We start from the raw sequence: 20,804 nt of genomic DNA on the forward strand, positions 1-20,804 counted from the left end.
TCACCATATATACAGTTAATATGTGCGTGTGTGTTTGTGTGTGTGTAGTGAAAAACAACCATGCTGTTTTCGTGCTCAGACACACCCACCCAGCCAGCCAGCTGGGCTCCGTAAAGGGAGTGGTTGCACCACTCAAAAAAAACTAAATTAAGTATTTGGGAAACAGTGCTCTAGTCTATACTGTAGCAAGGATTGCTATGGGAATATTTATTTATTTATCGTATTTAACACTTATTTCAACAAAAGAAATATCTCTTACAGCACTTTTAACAGGGGGGGGTGAATTACGTTATGCGATACGGAGATGGAAATCTGTAACGTGACGGGATCCTTCTGACACAGACCAAAAACATCACGGGTACAGGATCAGTCCATTAACCCCTTTTGGACTGAATTCGATTAAAAAAAAGGCTTCTAAATCCGTCAGTGGTGTGTCAACCTTTTTCATGTCAAGGACCCCCAGAATTATCTCTATTGGGCCACGGACCCCCATCTCAAAATATGTAGTTCCAGGGACCTCCCCAGAAGCCAACATTTTAGTTAAAAAACGTTTGCTCTATATTCAAAAATTCGCGCCACATTTTCACAACTTTTCAAAAATAGCAGACCTACAAGCTCGTAGCGCGCCACTCGGTGGCGCGCTATGAGCTTGTAGATCTGCTATTTTTCAATAGCTAAAGTATAACGCTTAAAACACCAACAGGGGTTCCCGCCCAAAATGGGTTAACCAACCATCTGATCCCTGTGTCTATCTATACCCCTATAGGCCACGGCGCAGATGGAGGAGAGGCTGGCGGAGTTCATCCACAGCTACACGCCGGAGAGCGTGCTGCCGCTGGGCGACGGCGTGCTCAGCTTCATCCACCACCAGATCGCCGAGCTGTCCCGCGACTGCCTGAGCAAGTCGCGCGAGGGCCTCATCACCTCCGTCTACTTCCTGGAGCTGCAGGAGAACCTGGAGAAGCTGCTGCACGAAGTGAGCGAGCCACGTGTTATTACTTGCGCAAGCAGAGCGTGCAAGTCATGTTTTCGGCCAGGTGCGATGTTTGGGGCCAGCACACGTTATGACGTCATATGCTGGCCCCAAGCTGACCGCGCAGGTGTGCTTTTGTCATGCTACGAAGCATATGTCCCATGACGTGATGAAGATATGTACAAATGTCCCTTAGAATGCACGTGATATGATGTCATACGGACATACGGAAGGAAGCTGACCGTGCAGTTATGTTTTCCGTGAATCGTGATTTAGATTATGTACCAATGCCAGGGTATAATTGGTTGACGATGATGATACGTTTCAGTGTCAATTGACCCAGCCGATTACATTATACCACCAACCTCTCAGAAAAGTAAATATACATACATATATACAGTACATGTACACATTTATGGACACATGAGCATAATGACGTGTTAAATATATGTACCAGTGCCAGGGTATAGTTGACGGTGACGTAACGATGACGTGTTCCAGTGTGACGTCAAACAAGCTTATAAGTAATTACCATCATCATTTTTCAACACTAGTGCACGCTCTGCTTGCGCACTAGTAGGCCATTTATGGCCTACTTGTGTGCAACAAGCAAGTAGGCACTCGACAGAGTGCACTTCTAGTTATTATTGGATTCACTCAGGCGGCAGTGGCTCAGGGGTAGAGTGGCTGGATGGCAACCGCAAGGTTGCCAGTTCGAACCCGGGCTCCCCCAGAGTCGGTGTCGAAGTGTCCTTGAGCAAGACACTGAACCCCTAATTGCTCCTGATGTGCTGGTTGGTGCCTTGCATGGTTTCCGCCGCCATCGGTGTATGAACGCGTATGTGAATGGGTGAATGTAATGCACAATCTATGTAAAGCGCCTTTGGATAAAGGCGCTATATAAATGCACCATTTACTCACACACCCCTCCACGTATGAAGGAATGTGATCTGCTGAAAAACACAGCGAAAAAATAACAACACACGTGCGTATGTAGGGCTGCGACTATCGATCTTTTTCTTCTCAGCGATTATTCTATTTTTCAATTCATCGGATGATCTTATTTCCCAATAACGTACTACTGTACATAGGGAGTTAAGGGGCGGTCCTTAAAGTTACTGGTGTTTCCCAAACACACACCTGTGCGCTACGTAGTACTTAACCTGTCGGGAGCTGAGCAAACGGTTGTTCCACACAACTTCCTTCAGTACAGTACATGCAGTATGCTCGCAAATGAAGTTTGGCTGTAACAAGTGCGATTGCACTTGCATTTTAATGATGAAAATGAACAAGCTTTACGTTTTTTCTCTGTCTGTCTGTCTGTCTGTCTGTCTGTCTGTCTGTCTGTCTCTCTCTCTGTCTCTCTCTCTCTCTCAGGCCCATGAGCGCTCAGAGAGTTCAGAGCTCACCTTCGTCACTGAGCTGGTGAAGAAGCTGTTCATCATCATATCTCGCCCAGCCAGGCTGCTAGAGTGCTTGGTGAGTTCCATCAGTCGTGGAAAGTAACTAAGTACATTTACTCAACTACTGTTATTAAAAAAATAATCCAGGTTGATTTGATCAATAGAATAATCAAAAATGTATTTAATTTTTGGCCCTGTTTTACCCTGTTTTTCCACCAATTTTGTCGTGCCAATTGATATCTCCGCACATGTCTGTGTTGTCACTGCTGTTGTCTCCTACTGAGCCCCCACTGGGAGGATGTAGTGCCTTCGTCCTACCCCTCCCGCCCAACATGCAGTGACAATATTATCATCTTCCGCATCCGACTTGCCTCCACTGAACACGGGCCAATTATTGTGTTCTTGTAATGTTGACGCTCGACAAAGCCGGTTCCACCACGGTGGATTTGCTCCCCGGTGGTTGGCAAGACACTTTGTTTCTATTGAGTTGCAGCCTGTTGTAGATCAGCTATTTTCAGTGCGCTCTACGCCCGTGCACAACCAAGTATAAATCGGGCACAACACACTGTCTGACACACACACACACACACACACACACACACACACACACACACACACACACGCTCCAAATGTAATCAGGGAGACACAACACAGACACGGAGGAATTAAATGGCCATTTATTGAATAAAGTGAAAAGGTTTTTCAAAGCCTTTGCCAGCCTGGCTGATTATAGTCCTCTCTTCATCTTATGAGGACACTTCTCTCCGCCCTCAAGGAGGAGGTGGAGGTATAGTGGTGGTGGTGGTGGGGGTGGAGGTTGCAGGGGTGAAATTAGATTCCGAACTCCAGCTGAGGCTGCTGCGGTGCTGGATTGAGCCGTCCTGCTCAACTTGTTATTGCTCTCAAAAAGGAGCATAAGAGTAATAAGTGGAGTTACTGTAACTCATTTCATTCCCAGCTACAATATTTTCAATTTTTATCTCTACTTTTGTTTTCTACCCCAGGAGAATGGAAGGCTAATATGTAACTGAGGCAGATATGATGATATGCTTTTTGGTTTTTTCTCTTCCAAGAAAATGGGGAATCAGAAGGTGGATGAGTGTTGATCAAATATTTTTTATTTTATTTTATTTTTATATATCATTGTCCTGTAATGTCATTCATGTCGAATGTCATGTTTTTATGTTCTGTGTGGACCCCAGGAAGATTAGCTGCTGCTATGCACCAGCTAATGGGGATCCTAATAAAACTCTAAACTCTAATATCAATCCTTTACATGGGGGCAGCAGGCACCCTTGTAAACCAGTGGTTTTCAACCCTTTTCACATCAAGGCCCATTATTTATTCAGCATTTAAAGCCATGCACGGCCCAACATTCGGTGAGATTTAGCCTCTCAGATCCAAAACAGAATATTTAGTTGTCGTTGGATAAGGTTTTGTCCACATTTCCATGCTGTATTGATGTTGGTACCATTAGGAGAGACAACAGGCAAACATTGATCAAAAGTAACAATTCTTCTACATTCTCTAATTGTGTAGACTTCTTGTAAATTTAGTAATGCAGGTGTTTAACAATAATTTAACTCTTGATAACGTAAAATGAAACCCTGAAACCCCAAATTTGTCTATAAGGGTCCATTTGGTTACCAACTCTCCATCATTTAGCTGGGGACCACCTGGAACCCACTCAATGACCACTGGTGGTCCCCAGACCAGTAAACGGACCCCTGCGGGTACCCAAACCAGGGGATTTTAGGGTATAGAATTTTCCCGTGTTGGAAAATGACAAACTACTGATGTAGTAAATAAAAGAATAATAATTGCATGTGATTCCATACAGGTGTACTGCATTATATCTGTGGAATAATATAAATCAAGATGGCAAGAGGAGAAGATGTATGTTACGATGAAACAGGGTTTGTTATTGAGGCACGAATGGTAGGAGCTTCACATTTCAGAACGGTTGCTAACAACCAGTGTTTTCAAGATCTATGCATTTATAATACCTATCCGTGCTTGTCTATAGTATGACAGCATACTGTATGGGCTGCATAACGGATGCATGCCGCACTGCACCGCACACGAAACATAGGTTGTTGGAATCTTTTGAAGCCGCGACTGAATTAGCCCATTCTGGACGGGAACCTCTTTTGGTGTTTTAAGCATTATGTTATACTTTAGCTATTGAAAAATAGCAGATCTACAAGCTCATAGCACGGCACTTTTGAGAAATTGTGAAAATCTGGTGCAAATCTTTTAATATATATTCTTTCAGAGCGAACGTTTTTAACTCAAATCTTTGCTTCTGGGTGATTCCTGGAACAACATATTTTCAGATGGGGGGTCGGTGGCCTATTACATATATTTTGGGGGTCCTTGACATGAAATGACTGACATAGAAACATGGGATTTTCATAAAACTGTAAGGATTTAGAAGGCATTTGTAGCATCGTCCTCAGGTCCAAATGGGTTAGAATCCGTCTTCTACACATACAGTAAACTACCGTGCGCTTTTCTGCTCTCTGCGGTGAAATATATGCAGGACCATTTTCCCCGAGTAAACATGTGGCAGTGAAAGATTCCTCTTCTCTCCCACACTGCTTGTCAGTCTGCACGGCCGTACATCAAGCCACTCGGGAGATGCATGCAGTTGCGTGTCCTTGCTCTGTTGATGCGTACATAACTCAAACGCTGCTCACTTAGTGGTAATAGCTTCTCTCCATACACGGGGCTGCAAGGCTTGGCTTATGCCTGAGTTTGCGCTCCCTGATTGACAGTGATGTAAAGTAAGGAAGTACATTTACTCCAAATACTGTACTTTTAGTTTTCACGGTACTTTATAGTTTACTTGAGTATTTCCATGTATTGATACGTTTCATACCTCTACTCCGCTACGTACAACGCAAAGGCAAATGCACGTTTTTCTCGGCTACATTTATAGCCTGGAAACCGCACGAATCTGTCAGAGTATAGAAATAAAAATAGCCCTGGCCAGGCAGTGATATTAACCCTTATTTCGCTGTCTTTTCATAATCGTTACCTTGTGTTTTTATTGTGCGAATAAATAAAACAAAACAAAAGTGGTTAATGATCAATACATATGACATATTATTCTGAAGTGGCTAATATTTTGAATACAGGACTTCTACAAACCCACGGCCCCCCCTCTCACGCAATAGAAGGACATTCTAATGTGTGAGGGAGGCGCGATTTTTCCATTGGAAAGTGAAATATCCCTTTAAGTACAAAAGATCACACCCGTGTGAACTGAGTGGTGCAACTGTTCACACACTACGTCACACACTAACCATAGCAACCATGCTCATCTGTACGTGGCCCCACGTACAGGTACACACATACACACATACACGGACACATACGTAGATACAGACAAAGCTGGTTATTGGAGTGGTTTGCACCACTCAAAAACAAACAAAAAAACAAAAAGATCTGAATACTTCTTCCACCACTGCTGATTGATGGACTGTCTGTCACCGGCACAGCCCTGAGCCCCGCCCCCTACTTGCCTGCTCGCCTTTCCGTTGCTATGGCGACCAGGAGGAGAGGTTGATAGGGTCAGGCAGAATGTAGACAGAGGGGACTTCACATCTTCATGTCACTTAGAGGTCTCGGACTACAACTAACTTAAGAGCCATAATTCTAGCTGTATTGAGGAATCGAGAAGCAGGCTGTTTTGAATACATAGATATTTATTCATATATATACAGTATATTAATCGGTTACCAACTTAAGCCTATTTTATACTTTGCCGCTCGTGTTGTGCAAAAATAGCCAATCTACTATTTTGGAAAGTTTTTCAAGTTTTAGAAAATGCTTGCCCATAATGACATGGCCGAGAGTGGCTCATATCAGGGGTAGAGTGGCCGGTAGAGCGCCGAATGGGAACCATGAGGTTCCCAGTTCGATCCCTGTGGGCTCCCCCAGAGTTAGTGTCAAAGTGTCCTTGAGCAATTGGTGTACAGTATGTGAATGGTTGAATGTAAGGCACAATCTACTAGCGCTTTGGATTAAAGCACTTTAATAAATGCATAATTTATGGCCAAAATAGGTATTGATTATTAATAGATTATTTTTAAATATGATCGATTAACTGTCATTTGATTACATTGATTATTTAGTCTGTGGCACCGTTACAGAGGACTAACACACAAACACATCATGCTGTTATGTGGAAGTCTGTGGACTGTACTTAGCATTCAGGTGGGTTTGCATGTCTGATTTGGTCTTAGACATGGTCGGGACTGGGAGGCAGAGCATGTTATCAGAGAGGGAAGGTTATTTCACCTCTGTATTCTCTCTCTATATATATCTCTTTCTGTCTCTTCCTCTCTCGTCTCGCTGTCTCCCTCTCCCTCTCTCTCTCGTCTCCCTCTGCCTCTCCACCCCCCCTCTCTCTCCACCCCCCTCTCCACCCCCCCCCCCCTCTCTCTCCCTCTCTCTCTCCCTCTGCCTCTCCATCTCCCCCTCTCCCCCCCCTCTCTCTCCCCCTCTGTCTGTCTGTCTCTCTCCCCCTCTCCATCTGTCTGTCTGTCTGTCTGTCTGTCTGTCTGTCTGTCTGTCTGTCTGTCTGTCTGTCTGTCTGTCTGTCTGTCTGTCTGTCTGTCTGTCTGTCTGTCTGTCTGTCTGTCTGTCTGTCTGTCTGTCTCTCTCTCTCTCTCTCTCTCTCTCTCTCTCTCTCTCTCTCTCTCTCTTTTTCTCTCTCCTTTCTCTCTCTCTCTCTCTCTCTCTCTCTCTCTCTCTCTCTCTTTTTCTCTCTCTCCCCCCCCCCCCTCTCTCTCTCCCTCTCTCTCTCGCTCTCCCTCTCCAGCCGAGCAGATACGAGAGAGAGTAAACGTGTAGGAAGAAAATGACCCTGGCTGCTTGGGGCTCTGCTTTCTAATCAAAATGTTATTCCCCACCACCTCACTAGCGACACAGCGATGAAATGGAAACCCACAGGACAGCACTAAAGGGCAGCTTCATCAGGCAGAATGATGTTTTCAGGGGATCAATTTAAAGTTATCTGTGTGTTAGCGGGGATGGTGTTTATGTGGCAACCCCATAACTATAGTGGATTAAGCCGTGCCATACCATGGTAGGGAACGCCATGAAATGTGGTTTTATGATGGAACGTGATCGGATTACGAGCCTTAAATGTACATACCTTTCTAGTTTGTCCAACCTTATTTGAATACATTTATGTCACAGCTTTATGTGAAAAATTTTATACTTTAGCTATTGAAAAATAGCAGATCTACAAGCTCGTAGCGCGCCACCAAGTGGCGCGCTACGAGCTTGTAGGTCTGCTATTTTTAAAAAATCTTAAAAATGCGGCACAAATCTTTGAATATATATTCTTTCAGAGCGAATGTTTTTTTATTTTAAGGCCTAAATGGGTTCAAAAAAGAAGAAAAAAAGAACATGATGGGTTTAGTGGGATTCCATATTGTTATGTTATGTACATTTTGCACCTACCCACAATTTGTTCATTCATTTAAACCATCCTAACTATGGAGTACACAAGTCCTGACATCACTCACTCATCCCCTGGGTCACGGAAGTCATTTCTCGATGGAAAATAACATTAGGCCATCTAAGAGTCGTCTCATATAAGAATTGAGGTCCAAAAATAAACAAATTGTCCCAGCGATGTTGTCAGGGAGGTGACTCTGTATCGTTTACGATAGTCAGTCACTCATAATTGAAACAGTCTGTTTCTGGCGAAAATACAGTTAAATCTTCTTGCCATCAGCTTCACATCCATATGAGTCAAACCGCCGTGCTCAATTGTTTATTTTTGGAACACAGTTCTTATATGCGCGCAATATTAAACACGTCTATGGGAATTCAGAAAGGGGAAAAACACCCAGCTAACCCATGCAGGTAGGAATGGGAAGTGTAAATTAGACTATTAGGAGCAGTCAGCAGCCACTGGTCAGTGCCAGGGGCTGTGTGTGTGTGTGTGCGTGTGTGTGTGTGTGTGTGCGTGCGTGCGTGCGTGCGTGCGTGCGTGCGTGCGTGCGTGCGTGCGTGCGTGCGTGCGTGCGTCCAAGGCTAATACAATGCCAGTCTGTCACACTAACATGCATGTCTTTTGATGCGGGAGGAAGCTCACATGAACATGGGGTGAACGTATACAACCTCCACACAGAAAGGCCCCAGTCGGGTTCAAAGTTCAAACCCAGGACCTTTGGTAAATGTTGCATTTATTTAGCGCTTTACATAGATTGCATAGATTACATTCACCCATTCACACACACACATTCATACACGATGGCGGAGGAAATCATGCAAGGCACCAACCTGCACATTGGGAGCAATTAGGGGTTCTTCAGAGTCTTGCTCAAGGACACTTCGGGATCGAACAGGGATCCTCGTGGTTCCCGGCCACTCTACCCCTGAACGACTGCCTCGTGGCCCCTTCTTGCTGTGAAGCGACAGCGCTAATCAGGGAACCACCATTAAAGTACATTGAAGCCAATAGACGCGTTTAGACTTTGTTTGACACACTTCAGTGCCTTGATTATCACTTGTTCCCTGCCAAGTGATTGCCCATACAATGTTATGTGAGTCAGTATGACCATTAAGGGTCGTTGTTATGTAGGTCACTGGTTCTCAAAGTAGGGTCCAGGGAACCCCAGGGGTCCTTGAGGGAGTTCCACTGGGTCCCCAGAAAAATGTATTATGAAGTGATTATTTTAAGACTTCGAAAATAGCCGATCTACAAGCTCACAATGCATCGTATCATGATGCGTTAATGCGCTTGTAGATCTTCTATTTTTATTTATTTTTTCTCTCATGGCACAAAATCAATTTGGGGTTCCTTGACATTACATTGTTTGAAGTAGATAATTGAACACCAGCCAGTAAGTCTTCATTACAATTCTGTGTAATCAACCTTTCCTTGTAACCTTTTGTTTGACCTACCAAACATTTAGCCATTCTGTAAGTTAAATGAGAGAGGGGGAAAGTTTGTTTTAGTAAGACAAATGCATTTCATCCTTCCATTCTACAGCTCTAGCTCAACCAATGCTCATTGTCTCATTGTCTTTCTTTCCTATGGCCATCCATTTGTACACTCTCAGAGTTAAATTAACTTTGATTTTACACATTGGGGTCCCAGAGATAGAAATGCCATTAAATAGGGGGCCGTAGCCTAACTGGGGTCCCTTGAAATGAAAATGGTTAGAGCCAAACTGCTAGAGCCGTAAACATATTCTCTTAAATGGGGGTCCTTGGCATATACTTTAGAATGGGGGGGTCCGCAGGCTAATGAGTATCATATTGGGGGTCCTTGACATGAAAACTGCCATAGGAGTCCCTTTGTTTCCTATGGCCAATTGGCCATGCTATAGCTGTTGAGACATGAAGCTCCACCCACGCGGAAGAATGCCACGGGGGCAAGCGTTTCCGGGAATCTGGCCGTCGTGGCATTCAGCCGTGTGGGTGGAGCTTCATTTCCATCCACCAGCTGTCTAAAAAACCAGGAAGAGACGCCTGCTCTGAGCGGAAAACTGCCGCGCCCAGACGCCTAAGTGTGGAAACAGCTTAAAGGGGTTTGTCTCATTGCCTTTGTTTCCTACGTGGCCATGCTAGGAGTTCAACCCAGAAGAGTTCTACCACCTCCTGGAGGCAGCAGAAGACCACGCCAAGGAGGGACAGCTGATGAAGACGGACATCCCTCGCTACATCATCAACCAGCTGGGACTGACCAGGGACCTACTGGAGGGTGAGGCCTAGTTCACACCTACACAACAAATGTTCGGTCCGTGTGTGATGTCTGATTGCTGTTTGATTGCTGCTCCAATTCATTTTCAATGGGAGTCACATGGTTTGACCAAACATTTTTGTTTGATGAGGGGGGAGCAATCAGCAATCAGCGATCAAACACAAATGTTTGATCAAACCATGTGACTCCCATTGGAAAAGCATTGTGGTGGCCCAAAAAAACGACCAAACATTGCTTGATTGGTGTTTGGTACGTGTGAATGAGGCCTGAGAGAGATGGAGGGAATTGGGAACACGAAATAAATACATTTGAATCACCCTATATGCTTGGTTGACCGCGGCTCTGCTAGGGGCCTGTACTTGGTCCCCTCCTTTTTCCAAAAAATAGCCAATCTACAAGAAAATGACCAAAAATACAAGGTCGCAACACACCGCATTGTGATCTGTATATTACATATTATATTTGCATATTTGCATTATATTTGCATTTCATGACATGCCCAGAATGGGGATTGTCACGAGCCATGATGGCCAAAGTATTTCTGGGGGTCCCTCCCCAGCCCAAAAGCTTGAGAACCCCTGATGTATTGGATGAGCAACCAATGCAGATTCGCCCAGACTAGACTAGACTGTCTGGCTGTGCAGTGGTGATCACTGTGTCTTTCATTAATCATCATGGCTCTAATTCACTCCCCCTCCCCACTCTAATCCATCCAGAACTGTCCATTAGGTGATGGGCTAAATGGCATGGAATGACTGTTCACAATAAAACACTGCAGTTATTTTCCTCTCAGCTCGTTGACAGCTCACGGACGTACACGCACACACGCATGCACGCACGCACGCACACACAGTTGTACTTGTTTCCCCGACGACAATGCTGATAATACCAGTTTTGTTCCTATTATTCAATGTAATGTCACGTTCAAAGCAAGCAAGATGTCTCCGCTAATTTCTCGGTTCGGCACCATCTGGTGCTTTATCCACTGAGGCTTTCAAGTGAACTCACTGCGATTGGCTAAACAACGGCGCTCTCCGAAGATAATTAATATTCGATTGTCCTGGTGCAGAACAGAAATGTAATCGGTGCATTTCAGAATAGCTGCTGTCACACCAATAAAGCTCTAGCTCACACCGAATTAAGACTTCAAGGATTTCTCAGAGAGGGAGGGCATACGAAGCAAAGCAGAGGGCAGAAGGAGGCTCGAACAATTAACAGGGGAGAAGATAGTCTCATTTCAGTCAGGACAACTCAAAAATGGACGGAATATATATTTATTGAACATAAAATGAGCAATATATTTATTATGGTTTGGCGATGAATTGGATATGCTTTTTAGGTACTCAGATCAAGCGCATCAGTCCCAACCATAGGGACTCCCCCATACCTAAACAGCAGATCCAAAACAGCAGGTGGTAGCTGGGGTGGAGGAGGGTGAGCAGCAAAAGTTTAAGCAGACAGCAGCGCAGCAGTATCAGTGTATGGAGCAGCAAACAAGCAAGCAAGATGAGCAGTGAAAACTTCCAGTTGAAATAGCCGGTATGACGATGGAATGAGTGTGTCATGTGATTGGATGAAGTAAATCAGGTGAATGATAACGTGAGTAGGCTATTAGAGACTTAGGGCTGTATTTTGCGTGTCTTAAGTACTAGGTCTTATTACTTAACTTAAGACCTGGAGGCGTGGTCAATGCTCTTTGGCCACTCAGAATAGCCAAATGGCATTGATCACGCCTCCAGGTCTTAAGTTAAGTAATAAGACCTGGTACTTAAGACACGCAAAATACAGCCCTTAAGGTCTGTTTGACGTTCATTGAGGCGGCCCAATGAACGGCCGGCAGCAACTGCCCTGAGTTTCCTGACTGAACTTGCTCTGCGCATGTCTGTGAGAGGCGCGATATGCTCATTCCTTTGTTTTTCTTTATCTGTTATTTGACATATTTGGCCCTTTGGCTGTTTTGAAATTTGAGCGGTTGTTTTTGCAAAGGTTGTTTCCGCCGGTGCAAATTAAAATCTATCTCACTGTAGCAGCTGTTGTGCTGCAAAGCATTTTATTGTGGAAAAAGTGAGAAAAATGTTTTAATCTGTTGTTTTCGCCATGTTTTCATTCCAGATCTCGTGAGCCTTGAAGGCTATGATAGCGAAGGACCACATACTCCAGAGACCGACGACTCAGCAGAGGTAACACACACACACACTCACACACACGCACGCACACACGCACACCAAAGTCAACCGATAAATAATCCACAAAACGTTCAAAAGTTCAAGCTAAAACGAGTAAACTACTTTCATTTTTAACATATTTTAACGTTTGTTTTCTTCTTTTGGTTATTTGACCAGGGAAAGGGGAAAGCCATCAAGCCACCAAGTGAAGAAGACTTCCAGACCATCAAGTTGATTAGCAATGGAGCATATGGGTAAGACATGTGGGGCTATATCTATACACCTTATCCCTAAACCGATTTGGCATTTTATGGAGTTGGAACAACAGATGTTCAGGGGGAGGAGAAACGCACCTTGGCCCTGCCCTTCAGGCCACTCTCCGCCCCCCACGTCAATCTACCTGTCCCTATTTATACCTGCCCAGTACCACCCAGAATCCTCCATGTTTCGCCCGCGTCGCTGCGTCGCACACTAGCCGCCTTCCTACAGGCTTCTCGCAATTTCGATTAATACCATTTCTTTACTTACCGTCGTCCACGGAACCAGCATTCTACGTCCTTCGTTCGTCATAACTCCCGCCGCCATATAGCCACGGCGTCCCCGTCCTCCACCCTCCAGCAACAACAACATCCTCCATCCACGGCTTCCAACTTTCGCCCCCCGTTCGCCAGCGCTCCCGTTCCCGGTTCTGTACTTCCAACGCCACCCAGGCTCACCAACACGTTTGCTGCGGACACACAGACAGACGCCTCCCGCCCCAACTTTCGAAACCGGCACACCGCCACGACACGGGACCCTCGCCGTTCAGATGACGTCTCCCACATGTCCAGAGTCACGCTGTTCGAGCCAAGCAGAATGATCCATCCGCCACACCACCGCAACAATTCACAAAGCTAAGTTTTTCATTCAACTGTCCTTCATTAAGCCACAGCGTAGCCCGAAGTTTCACAACCTGACGCAGCCTGTCACGTCATCACTCCGTGACAGCTGCAACTAGGAGCAGTTCTTGCTGAAACCACACGGGGTCGCTGAAAGCCAGCTAACGGATTGCACTTCATAGTGCATTTCCCTGCGGCCATGCCTACACGCAGCATTTCTTAATGTTAACAGATTGCACTTTCACAGTGCTTTCCCTGTAGCCAGGCTTCTTGCAGTCTTTCATTCAGGCCTCAGCCTTTCATTCAGCTTTTGTCCGTCAGATAGCCATGCTCCCCCCGTCCCCCCTCCTTCTCTCAGCTCGTACTCAGCTCGTACTCAGCGTGTACTCAGCTCGTACTCAGCTCGTACTCAGCATATACTCAGCTCGTACTCAGCATATACTCAGCTCGTACTCAGCTCGTACTCAGCATGTACTCAGCTCGTACTCAGCATATACTCAGCTCGTACTCAGCATATACTCAGCTCGTACTCAGCTCGTACTCAGCATGTACTCAGCTCGTACTCAGCTCGTACTCAGCTCGTACTCAGCATGTACTCAGCTCGTACTCAGCTCGTACTCAGCATATACTCAGCTCGTACTCAGCTCGTACTCAGCTCGTACTCAGCTCGTACTCAGCTCGTACTCAGCTCGTACTCAGCTCATACTCAGCATGTACCCAGCTCGTACTCAGCACGTACTCCCCTGCGTTGGCCCCGCCCCCCCTCTTCCCAGCCTTCCATTCAGGCCCCAGCCTTTCTTTCAGCTTCATGCAGCCAGTCAGCCAGTCACGCCCCCAGCCTCCGCCATGCTCCCAGCGCCCCTTTCAGGCCCCAGCCTTCCTTTCAACAGACGTATAGCTTGTCATGTAGACAGCACAATAATTGCTTTGCATGTAGTCATAGCATAGTACTGTATATATGCTAGTTTCCATGTATAGTGTCTTATATAGTTATGTTCTAGTTACGTTCTTAGCTTACGCATGTTTCATGATAAATGCTTTTTATACGTGACGTATGCCCTTGCTTGTTCCTGCCTAATGTAAGTTGTTCCGGATTAAGAGCGTCTGCTAAATGCCTAAATTGTTTTCAGCCATTTCATTCAGCCAGTCGGTCAGCCATTCACGCTCTCAGCCTCTCACGCAGGCCCCAGCCTTCTTTCAGCCTTTCATTTAGCCAGTCAGCCAGTCACGCCCTCAGCCGCGCCTCCCTCAGGCCCCAGCCATTCTTCCAGCCCTACCTCCTCCCTCCCCTCCACCCCTTCCCTTCCACACTTCTCCCCACCACCCCTCCCCCACATGGCACATTTCTTCCGAACAGCGCAACAGCGCAACCCTCCAAAGCTCCCCCCCTCCACCAGCACAATCCCCACAATCAGTGAAACCCCTCCAAACCCCCCCACCTCAGCGCCTGCCCCCACACCCTCACGTCCATCCTGTCCCTCTTTTCCTCCTCCGCCTCGCAGGCCGCTCCACCCCCCACCGCCCCCCCCGATCTAGGTTCTGCCCGCCTCGCCCTCCCCACTCAAACTTCCCCCGCCCCCCCATCCCTCGCCACCGGGTTGGCTGCATTGATCTAGGTTCTGCCCGCCTCGCCCCCCCTGGCTCCGCCCGCCTTCCCTCAGGTTCTGCCCGCCTGTCCCCAGGTTCTGCCCGCCTACCCCCCCTTCCTGGCCCCTCTCCACCCTACGCTGGATCTCCCCAGCGTTCACACTACGCTGGTACCCCCCAGCGTCTTTTCCGACCCCTCCTACCCCCCCCCCCCCGCCCCCCTCCTCTCTCTCGCCAGTCAGACAGCCACGCTCCCGGCCTTACATCCAGGCCCCCGTCCCCCCTCCTTCTCTCCTCACAGCCTCCGGTGATGGCTCTGCCCACCGTCCCTTCACCCCCCCCCAGCCACCCCGCCACCTCCGCCGATGGCTCCACCCAACTCCCTTCCCTTCCCTCCCGTCATCCTACCCCTCCCACCCTCCTCACCCAGTTCTTTCAGCTTGGACACACTCTGTTCTACATTTCACCTTTCGATATTGCTGTATTTAGTGCACGTTGTTGATTTTGTGTTTTGTATTCCGGCTACATTGAACAAGGTTAGGACGACGACGACGATGATGATGATGATGATGCTGATCCTGACCCCTCCTCCCGGCGCCGTACGCCCCCCCGCTCAGTTTCCCCCGGACGGCACCGCTTGCCTCCCCCGTCCCCCTCCTATCCTTCCACAGCTAGTCCGGCGGCCGCCCCACCCAACCCCCCTCCGCCCCCTCCTAAAACCCCCCGCCCCCCTCCTTCTCTCCTTCCACAGCTAGTCCGGCGGCCGCCCCGCCCAACACCCTTCCGCCCCCCCCCTAACCCCCCCCACCCCTCCCCGTCCCCCCTCCCTCTCTCCTATCCCCGTCCCCCCTCCCTCTATCCTATCCCCCCCTCCCCCGTCCCCCCTCCCTCTCTCCTATCCCCCCCTCCCCCGCCCCCCCTCTCTTTCACAGCTAATCCGGCGATGGCTCCGCCCATCGCCCCTTCACCCCTCCCCTAACCCCACCCCCACCCCTCCGTTCTCTCCCATCCCCCTCCCCACGTAGCACGTACCGGTCTGGCAGCCCGTACTCTGGTCGGGCAGCCCACTTCCCCTTAGGCCCCGCCCACCTTCCCTCGGCGCTGCCCGCTTTCCCTCAGGCTCTGCCCGCCTGCCCCTAGGCCCCGCCCACCTTCCCCCAGGCTCTGCCCGCTTTTCCTCAGGCTCTGCCAGCCTGCCCCGCCCACCTTCCCTCAGGCTCTGCCCGCCTCCCCTTAGGCCCCGCCCACCTTCCCTCGGCGCTGCCCGCCTTCCCTCAGGTTCTGCCCGCCTGCCCCCAGGCCCCGCCCACCTTCCCTCGGCGCCGCCCGCCTTCCCTCAGGCTCTGCCCGCCTGCCCCTCCCCCTCCCGGCCCGCCCTCCCGGCCCCCTCCCACCCTACGCTGGCTCTCCCCAGCGTCCCCCCCTCCCTCTCTCTCTTCACAGCTAGTCCTCCCCCTCTCTCTTCACAGCTATTCCGGTGGCCGCCCCGCCCAATTCCCCTCCGCCCCCTCCTACCCCCCTCCCATCCACCCCCTCCCCCGTCTCCCCTCCTTCTCTCTTCTCACAGCTAGTCCCGCCCCGAGAGTGCCTGCCCCAGGAGTTTCAGCTAGACCACTTCCCCCACGCTCGATCCGCCTTCCTCCCGACTCACTCCCACCCCCAGTTCTAGACCCTGCTCGTCCTTTTTTGGGGGTCCTAGAATGCCTACTACGCACAGACACGGGTTCCTCACTCAGACCCGTATCCTGCCCCAGACCCTCAATCTCCGGTCACCTTTCTCCCCCGGAACTCCTTCTCGACACTTTTCCGTAGCAGCCCTCCACCCTCCTACGTGGTCGGCTCGGACCGTCCGCCCCCTCAACTCTCCCTTCCCCAGACCTTGCCACGCCCTCCGTTTTCACTACGCCCTCCGCCCTCACTAGTCACTTTCACTAGCCACGGCCACTTCACTCCTCCGCCCCTGCAACTCTCCCTTCCCTAGACCTCGCCACGCCCTCCGCCTTCACTAGCCACTTCCGCTAGCCATGGCCACTTCACTCCTCCGCCCCTACAACTCTCCCTTCCCTAGACTTCGCCACACCCTCCGCCTTCACTAGCCACTTTCACTAGGCACGGCCACTTCGCTCCTCCGCCCCTACAACTCTCCCTTCCCTAGACCTCGCCACGCCCTCGGCCTTCACTAGCCACTTTCCTAGCCACGGCCACTCCACTCCTCATGCCTCCACGACCAGAGCTTGCTCCCCGTCAGTCCTCGGAACCCCGGTTAACAACATCCGCACCAGACGCTGCCACGACCCCCAGACCTCTTTCGCCCACGCAACCGGAACCACTGCCTCGCAGCTCGGTTCCCATCGCACACGGTCAAATCTCCAACACCCTAGCGACTCCCGCAGACAACTTCCCGCAGACAACTTCCACGCCACTCCTTCCACATCGGCGCCGCATCTACCGCCGCCAGCCGAGGCCCCCAGGACCACGCCGTCCACCTGCTTGGCAGATGGGCTTCCCAAGCCTACCAGTCCCACCCGTACGAACCTCCTCTGCCTTAGAATTAGTAGTCGCTCCCCGTTGTTCCTTTTGGGGATATCGTCCATGCGCACCGTAAGACGAACGCCTTACGACGAACGCCACACGACGAGTGCCATTCGACCACCTCCCCAAAGACTCAGGGTCGGCGACCCCCCCGGAACCTACACATCCGTATTCATTCATCCCTCCTGCATCCCTCCATTACTTCACTGTCAATAAATCACTTAAACCTACCCAATGGTGCGTTTATTCCTACCAGTGAAATGGAGTTGGAACAACAGATGTTCAGGGGGAGGAGAAACGCACCTTGGCCCTGCCCTTCAGGCCACTCTCCGCCCCCCACGTCAATCTACCTGTCCCTATTTATACCTGCCCAGTACCACCCAGAATCCTCCATGTTTCGCCCGCGTCGCTGCGTCGCACACTAGCCGCCTTCCTACAGGCTTCTCGCAACCCACCCCCACCCCTTCACCACCTATTAAACAAAACTCTCTCCTCTCCTTCTCAGGTTCTTGCGGGGGATATCGTCCATGCGCACCGTAAGACGAACGCCTTACGACGAACGCCACACGACGAGTGCCATTCGACCACCTCCCCAAAGACTCAGGGTCGGCGACCCCCCCGGAACCTACACATCCGTATTCATTCATCCCTCCTGCATCCCTCCATTACTTCACTGTCAATAAATCACTTAAACCTACCCAATGGTGCGTTTATTCCTACCAGTGAATTACTATTTTGAAAACTTTTTAAAATAGTTCAAATGGCCGATCTACAAGCTCACTACGTGTCAATGTAGAACGGCTAGTTGAACTATCTTAAAATGTCAAGTCAATGTTTCTACTGTACGTTGAAAGAAGGCAGAAGATGAAGAAGAAGTCTCCCCCCGATGCACATGGAGTCACATCATCCATCCATCCATCCATCCATCTTCAACCGCTTATCCGTAGTCGGGTCGCGGGGGCAACAGCTCCACCAGAGTGCTCCAGACTTCCCTCTCCAGAGCAACATTAGTGCCTTCCTCCCGGGGGATTCCGAGACGTTCCAAGGCCAGTGAGTCGATGTATTTCCTCCAACTGCGCCTTGGTCTGCCCCAGGGTCTCCTCCCAGTGGGACGTGCGTCGAGGACCTCCCTAGGGAGGCGCCCGAGAGGCATCCTAACCAGATGCCCGAACCACCTCAGCTGACTCCTTTCCAGGCGAAGGAGCACCGGTTCTACTCCGAGTCTCTCTCCGCTTCTTTTCACCTGACCGTGAGAAGTTTCACTGGGAGGACGTACTGCAACGTGTGCAGAGGAACACGCTGTGCCTCCCACTTCCACTCCCTGCTGGACAGGCTCTCTCCAACCAGCCATGGGGCGGCGGTGGCTCAGGGGTAGAGTGGCTGGATGGTAACCGCAAGGTTGCCAGTTCGAACCCGGGCTCCCCCAGAGTTAGCGTCGAAGTGTCCTTGAGCAAGACACTGAACCCCTAATTGCTCCTGATGTGCTGGTTGGTGCCTTGCATGGTTTCCGCCGCCGTGTGTGTGTGTGTGTGTGTGTGTGTGTGTGTGTGTGTGTGTGTGTGTGTGTGTGTGTGTGTGTGAATGGGTGAATGTAATGCACAATCTATGTAAAGCGCCTTGGATAAAGGCGCTATATAAATGCACCATTTACAGCCATTGCTAATGCAGCAATCAGAGACCCCTCTGCAAAGAATAAAGAGAAAACAGCACCCTCTTTTCCTTTGAATGTCAACAGTCTACTAATGCAGTGAACTAATGAAGGAACATGAACACGGCCAAATGGAGTCAACTTGAATTACCCCTGTGTTACCCAGATGCGCCTTCTCTCTGGTTCTTGGTCTCTACATAACCTCTTTCTATCTGCATTTTATTTCTCTCTCTCTCTCTCTCTCTCTCTCTCTCTCTCTCTCTCTCTCTCTGTCTGTATCTCTCTATCTCTCCCTCCATGCAGGGCTGTCTACTTGGTGCGGCACCGGGAGACGCGTCAGCGTTTTGCCATGAAGAAGATCAACAAGCAGAACCTGATCCTCAGGAACCAGATCCAGCAGGCGTTCGTGGAGAGGGACATCCTCACCTTCGCCGAGAACCCCTTCGTCGTCTCCATGTTCTGCTCCTTTGAGACTCGCCGGCACCTCTGCATGGTCATGGAGTATGTGGAGGGTAAGTGGTTTGAACTTTGAAGGGGATTGCTATTTGGCGGATGCCCTCCGGCTTGGACTGAGATCTTATTTTAGAGCGTTTGGTTCTCTTGATTTATTATTGTTATTTGTTTGCGGCAGTGTTGTTTTCGTCGACTAAAACCAAGACAAAAAATGTTCGTCGACTGCCTTTTTCCACTGACGAAAACTAAATGGAAACTAAATAAAAACTAAGCTATGATGACTAAAACTATGACTAAATATACTGACAATTACAAATAAAAACTAGACAAATGGACAAAAGATCCAGTCATCCAGTCATTTTACAATTAGTTGCATGCTGAAAATAGCCGATTTACAAGCTCACAACGCGTCAAGCTGCGACGCGTTGTGGGCTTGTAGATCGGCTATTTTCAGCAAGTGAAAAAAACATTCATTACGACGGCATCAATGCCCACTAAAATAAATTGCAACTGCAGATTTTGTCGACTAAAATCTTATGACATTTAGTCGACTAAAACTAGACTAACACTAAAACATTCCAGGTGACTAAAATGTGACTAAAACTAAATGAAAACTATTCAAGAGACTATGACTAGAACTAAAATCAAAATTTGCTGCCAAAAACATCACTGGTTTGCGGTATAGCTTGAGCCTTTTCGGTCTCATTTTCTTCCTTTGGTTGTAACGGATATTGTTGGATAGTCGTACTGGGTGTGCTTGGCACCCCATTCTGAAGATTCTTCTATGTATTAGGATTAGACTGAGACTTTATTTTGTGGCAACTCGAGTTTCCTGTGTCCTTGCTATAACATATTTGGCTTGTGATAAAAGTCTAAAGAACTTTAGGTAAATTATTATTATATTATCATTAATGGAATCACAACATCGTATCCCCCTTCATAACTCAGTACTTGATCACTGTTGTCGCAGGAAAATGACAAGAGATCGGTTTCACATTTTTCATCAATCACTGGTTCTCAATGTGGGGTCCGGGGACTCTCAGGGGTCCTTGGCGGGATTCCAGTGGTTCCCCAGCAATTTTTTTATTTTTTATTTAACCTTTATTTAACCAGTAAAAACCACATTGAGACTGGCCAAGAGAAGAGGCAGAATAAGTGACACAGCTCTGCCAGTAACAATAAATACACAACAAAAAACAGGATTATTGATAAATTATTGATAATTTCGAACAAAATGGACCCTTTCAGGTCTGTGACTCAGAGAGATGGAACCATGTACCCAGTTTATTGTACAAAATTAGTTCTTCATGATCTGCCTGGTTAAATACAGGCTCAAATGAAATCATATGATAATAATAATGTACATTTCTTATTTTTGTGTTTATTCTAGGGATGCAGGAATATTTTTTCCATCTTATTTCGGGGCCTTGTGAGTT

At 48.6% G+C, this 20,804-nt stretch overlaps 1 protein-coding gene across 1 annotated transcript in view; it reads left to right on the top strand.

The window, feature by feature from the left end:
* The window catches only part of mast1a (microtubule associated serine/threonine kinase 1a), a gene marked incomplete at both ends in the record, with an annotated part of 111,233 nt that overhangs the window by 64,152 nt on the left and 26,277 nt on the right, over positions 1-20,804 (top strand). The window contains 6 exons of the mRNA XM_079498464.1: positions 767-976; positions 2,351-2,452; positions 9,973-10,105; positions 12,218-12,285; positions 12,448-12,524; positions 19,219-19,427. Coding sequence (XP_079354590.1) covers positions 767-976; positions 2,351-2,452; positions 9,973-10,105; positions 12,218-12,285; positions 12,448-12,524; positions 19,219-19,427 — 799 coding nt within the window. The remainder of the gene's footprint in view (positions 1-766; positions 977-2,350; positions 2,453-9,972; positions 10,106-12,217; positions 12,286-12,447; positions 12,525-19,218; positions 19,428-20,804) is intronic.

Source organism: Electrona antarctica (assembly GCF_951216825.1).
Source record: "Electrona antarctica genome assembly, chromosome: 4".
Taxonomy (NCBI): domain Eukaryota; kingdom Metazoa; phylum Chordata; class Actinopteri; order Myctophiformes; family Myctophidae; genus Electrona; species Electrona antarctica.